This window comes from Nicotiana attenuata, chromosome 3 (genome assembly GCF_001879085.1).
Source record: "Nicotiana attenuata strain UT chromosome 3, NIATTr2, whole genome shotgun sequence".
Taxonomy (NCBI): domain Eukaryota; kingdom Viridiplantae; phylum Streptophyta; class Magnoliopsida; order Solanales; family Solanaceae; genus Nicotiana; species Nicotiana attenuata.
Window position 1 is genome coordinate 37,489,635 of NC_031991.1, and position 5,768 is coordinate 37,495,402.

A 5,768-nucleotide genomic window follows, 5' to 3' on the forward strand; every position below is an offset into this window, starting at 1 on the left:
ACGATTCTACTTCTACAAAACGATTGGTAAGTGATTTCTAACTGATTTTCTATACTCCTTAACATCCTTAAACATAATTTCAACTTCAACACAAGGATTTTAATGGGGGAATTTGGGAATTTAGGGTAGAACTAGGGTTCCTAAATTTGGGAGTTTTGGACCTCAATTTGAGGTCCGATTCCAAAATAACTTATATATATGAATTCATGGGGGAATGGGTAATCGGGTTTTGGTTCTAACCCCGGGTTTTGACCACGTGGGCCCGGGGGCATTTTCGGAATTTTTGAACAAACTTTGGGAAATTCATTTTCATGCATTCAAATTGATTCAAGTAGCATTTGTTAATACATTCAAGTAATTTGTGATTAGATTCGAGCGGTTTGGTGGTGAATTCGAGGGGTAAAGCTATACTGGAGGATTGAGTTGAGTTTGGAGCATTCGAGGTAAGTGTTTGGTTTAACCCTAGCTTGAGGGAATAGGAGTCGGGTCTTGATTGCTAATTGCTAAATGATCGAGTACGATGTATAAGCATGGTGACGAGTTCCTATACATTGGTGTCTAGCATGACCGTGAGTCCTTATATGTGGATTGTTTGGATATTGTTATGCCTTCCATGCTTAATTGATGGCTTCTATGCGTTGTAAACACCTTGTGAAGGATATTGTGATTGTGGAACTTCGTGGAGCATTGCTTCGGTCTGAAACACAAATGGTGAGAGTATATGTGATGAGAAATGCCTTGTAGCTGGCCACGAGTGCTAATGAGAACTAGGATATGATAATGAAAGAAAAAGAGATATAACGATTTGCTCTTGCATGGTTGTTATTGGTTGTTTCTGTACCCTTGTTGGGATTTCCTTCCAAATACTTGTTTACTCCCTTGCCTTTATTTATGATTGTTGCTTGGGCAAGATTGAGAGGTATACATTATGGATCGGATTGCACGCCACAACAGTGATAATTGTGGATCGGGTTGCACGCCGCAACAGTGATAATTGTGGATCGGATTGCACGCCGCAACAGTGATAATTGTGGATCGGGTTGCACGCCACAATAGTGATAATTATGGATCGGGTTGGACGCCGCAACAGTGATAATTGTGGATCGGGTTGCACGCCGCAACAGTGATAATTGTGGATCGGGTTGCACGCCGTAACAAAAATATATTAGGGACGGGTTGCGCACCGCAACAGTCAGTGATACAAATGTGTTTGGTGTTGGTATTAGTTTCTTGATCGTCGGAAATTATAAATTGCACCTAGATTGATTACTTTGGATTTACTGTTAGTATTGTTATCCCCCACAGCATGTTTCCCCTCCCATTTTGTTAGTTGCTTTGTACTTCGATTTCTGCTGTATATTTATAATTGCACAGGTTTATGTGGGGTCCAGTCTAGCTCCGTCACTACTTCGCCGGGGTTAGGCTAGGCACTTACCAGCACATGGGGTCGGTTGTGCTGATGCTACACTCTGTGCATTTTTGCACAGGTCCAGGTATTGAGCAGCAGCAACAGCATTAGCACGGGGGCAAACCTTCAGTCCAGGGAGACCCGAGGTAGCTCGCAGGCGTCCGCAGGCCCAACGTCTCCCTTCTATCTTTACATTTGGCTGTCATCTCATTGTACCTGAGTTAAACAGATTTGTTCTTTTAGACTTTGTATGTAGTACTCCTTAGATGTTCGTGAGTATGTGACTCCAGTCCCGGGGTAGAGACGTATGTTGGAATTTCTGTATTTTATTCAGTTATATAAATTTAAGTCTTCCGCTAATGATTTTAATTCCGTCACCTTTATTTAATGCCGTTAATTGTTAAAAAAGAACATGTGTTTAATGAATTTGTTAATTAAGTTGGCTTGCCTATCTCCTATTAGTAGGCGCCATCACGACCCTCGAGGGAGGGAAATCCGGGTCGTGACAAAAAGCTTTAGGTTAATTTCGATATCTAGTTAATCAATCCACATCTTCTAGTTCACAATCTGATGGCTGAGGTTTCAGAGGTTTACAATACTGATTTCGAGTGATTTTGAGTCCAATTAAGCTAGTTTGAGTTGAATTTTTGTCTGTTGGAAGTTTCAGAGGTGTTCTGTGTTTGTTTTCAAGTTTATTTGGGTTATTTTGGTGCTGTTCTGGGTGATATATTAGTCCTGCTTGATTTTAAACAGTTCTGAGTTGTTTTCAGTAGTTATAAAAAATAGGTTCAAATGGTTTTTGTGTTTCAGTATGCTATTTCAGTAGTCCAATTCTGAAATCATGAGTCACTTGAGTGAATAATGTTAGATCGCTTAATTCAAAAATAGTTGATCTGCTTTGTGTTAGTAAAATCATGTTCCAGTTTTTTTTGAGTGAATCAGTTAAGTGGAATTATAGGTTGACATTAGGACCTTGTCCTACTGGGCTCAAACACCAGGCCCAAACAGTCACCTTCAGCTCTCATTTGAGATACCCGCACCAGCAAGCCTTGGGCCTGGACCCTGCTTCACAGGCCCAAAAATGTCCTGCCCTTTGTACCTGCAATCTGGGCTTGTTTTAGACGAATCACTGACAGAGCCTTGTCTCTTACTTATTATGTTGTCGAATTAATTGATTTGAGATCGAACAATAAGAATTTGACCTTTTCAAGTATGGTAGTTAATTAGGGCCCTTTAGAGACAATATGAAATAGAGAATCATAGTTGCTTTAGGTTTGCCTTTTAAATAATAAATGAGATGAGCCTCGCTAAACAAAACACATAAATTGCGGGGCCCTCTTTAAATGTCTATATTAAACACTTAGAATTCGGGACGGCCGTTTAGCGAATTTCACGGCTTTCCCCAAAGATAATAACACGTCAGTTGCTTTAGGGCCGTTACTTAAATAATTTTACCTCTTAAATACGGGTGCACATTTATGTGACCCAAATCCAAATCTCAACGAAGTCGAAATGTATCAAAAATCGCGGGTGCATTTATGTGACGCAGTTCGAGACATGTTTTCACGACGTTGCAATTCTCTTAAAATAATAAAAGCGGTTCAAAGTTAAAAACACATAGGTCAAAACATGTACTAAAATCAAATAAATAAGCCAAATATGACAGTTGAGCGACCGTGCTAGAACCACGGAACCCGGGAATGCCTAACACCTTCTCCCGGGTTAACAGAATTCCTTACTCGGATTTCTGGATCGCGTACTGTTAAACAGAGTCAATAATTTCCTCGATTCGGGATTCAACCGGTGACATGGGACACCATTAATCTCCCAAGTGGCGACTCTGAATTCTTTTAATAAAAATCCCGTTTCGATTGTCCTTTAATTGGAAAAACTCCCTTTATTATATCCCTTCCAGGGATGTAGTAAAAAAGGAGGTGTGACAGGCGCTCCTCCCCTCACTTGGGGTCAGTTCACTCAGTTATTCCTTGATCGGTACATTCCACCCTCTGAGAGGGAAGAGCTGCGTCATCAGTTTGAGCATCTAGAGCAGGGTCAGATGTCAGTGACCGATTATGAGGCGAGGTTCTCTGAGTTGTCTCGCCATGCACTTATGATACTTTCCACGGAGGCAGAGAGAGTACGGAGATTCGTTGCGGGGTTACACCCCACTATTCGGTCGGGTATGGCCCGAGAGGTAGAGATGGGCATTTGGTTTCAGCTAGTACTTGAGATTGCTCGCAGGATTGAGGGTTACCGTCTGAGGGGCAGAGAGCAGATGCAGCAGGATAAGAGGGCCAGATTCTCAGGAGAGTTCAGAGGCGCCCCAGCTAGGGGCAGAGGTCACTTTGGGAGGGGTCAGCCCAGTAGGCCCCCAGTTTCAGCACCACCACCTGCTCGGGGTGCTCCAGCGCGCTCCTATTTCAGCGCCATGCCAGAGAGTTCCTATCGCCCGCTAGCTATTCAGGGTTCATCCAGTGGGTATCCAGGTCCTCCGGGCTCTTCCAGTTCTTATTTCAGTGCTATGCCAGAGAGTTCATACCGCCCACCGGCTATTCAGGCTTCTTCTAGTGGATCTTCTGGTATTCAGAGTCAGCCATCCGGACAGTAGGTCGCCGCACCACGTTGTTTTGAGTGCGGGGACACGGGCCACATGAGGATATACTGCCCCAGGCTTCGGGGTAAGGCAGTACAGCAGGACCAGCAGCCCCAGACTCCGGCACCAGCGACCCAGCCACCTAGAGGTGGAGGGCAGACGGGTAGGGAACGGCCTAGAGGTGGAGGCCAGACAGGGAGAGGTCAGCCAGTTACTCCCCAGCCAGGTGGGGGCCAGGCAGCCGGCGCTTCAGCCAGGTTCTATGCTCTTCCAGCCAGGCCAGATGCATTGGCCTCAGACGCCGTCATCACAGGTATTATTTCCGCTTGTGGCAGGGATGCTTCGGTATTATTTGAGATCTACTTATTCATATGTATCATCTCTGTTTGCTCGCTTTCTGGTTGTTCCTCCTGAGCCTTTGGGTGTTCCTGTTCATGTGTCCACTCCTGTGGGCGATTCTGTGATTGTGGATCGGATTTACCGGTCCTGTGTGGTCACTTTCTGTGGTTTCGAGACTAGAGCAGATCTTCTGTTGCTGGACATGATCGATTTTGAGGTCATCTTGGGCATGGATTGGCTGTCACCGTATCACGCCGTCCTTGATTGCCATGCCAAGACAGTCTCACTAGCCATGCCAGGGTTGCCGAGATTGGAGTGGAAGGGGTCCACAGTTGATATGCCTAGCAGGGTTATCGATTGGAGTGGAAGGGGTCCACAGTTGATATGCCTAGCAGGGTTATCTCTTTCCTGAAGGCTCAGCACATGGTTGCAAAGGGGTGTTTGGCTTACTTGGCTTATGTTCGAGACACCACCGCAGAGTCTCCGACGATTGATTCAGTGCCAGTAGTCCGAGAGTTCGCCGATATATTTCCTTCTGATCTTCCCGGTATGCCTCCGGATCGTGATATTGATTTCTGCATTGATTTGGCCCCGGGCACTCAGCCTATATCTATTCCACCGTACCGTATGGCTCCTAAAGAGTTGAAGGAGTTGAAGGAGCAGCTAGAGGAGTTATTAGCAAAGGGGTTTATCAGGCCCAGTGTGTCACCTTGGGGCGCACCAGTGCTATTTATGAAGAAGAAGGATGGGACTATGCGGATGTGCATTGATTACCGCCAGTTGAACAAAGTCACCATCAAGAACAAGTACCCGTTGCCTCGTACTGATGATTTGTTTGACCAACTACAGGGTGCTAGGGTGTTCTCTAAGATTGACCTGAGGTCAGGGTATCATCAGCTGAAGATTCGGGACTCGGATGTTCCGAAGACTGCATTCCGGACTAGATATGGCCATTATGAGTTCCTAGTGATGTCCTTTGGCTTGACCAATGCACCAGCAGCATTTATGGATCTGATGAACAGGGTATTCAGGCCTTATATCGATTCCTTTGTTATCGTCTTCATTGACGACATCTTGATATACTCACATAGCCTGGGGGAGCACGAGCAGCATTTGAGAGTAGTGCTTCAGACCTTGCGAGAGCAGAAACTGTATGCTAAGTTCTCCAAGTGTGAGTTTTGGCTTGAGTCAGTGGCATTCTTGGGGCATATTGTGTCCGGAGAGGGTATTAAGTTAGATCCCAAGAAGATTGAGGCAGTTCAGAGTTGGCCACGACCCACTTCAGTGACCGAGATCAGGAGTTTCCTGGGATTAGCGGGTTATTACCGGCGATTTGTGCAGGGTTTTTCATCTATTGCCTCACCCTTGACTAGACTGACCCAGAAGGGTGCCCCATTCATCTGGTCCGATGATTGCGAGGAGAGCTTT

The 5,768-nt window shown here is 45.3% G+C and overlaps 1 protein-coding gene across 1 annotated transcript; it reads left to right on the forward strand.

Moving 5' to 3' along the window:
* LOC109224608 (RNA-directed DNA polymerase homolog) lies at window positions 5,100–5,519 on the forward strand (the record flags this gene model as incomplete). The annotated part of the gene is made up of 1 exon (XM_019389152.1): window positions 5,100–5,519. A coding segment is annotated over exon 1 (420 nt), but the record flags the coding sequence as incomplete, so codon positions are not given.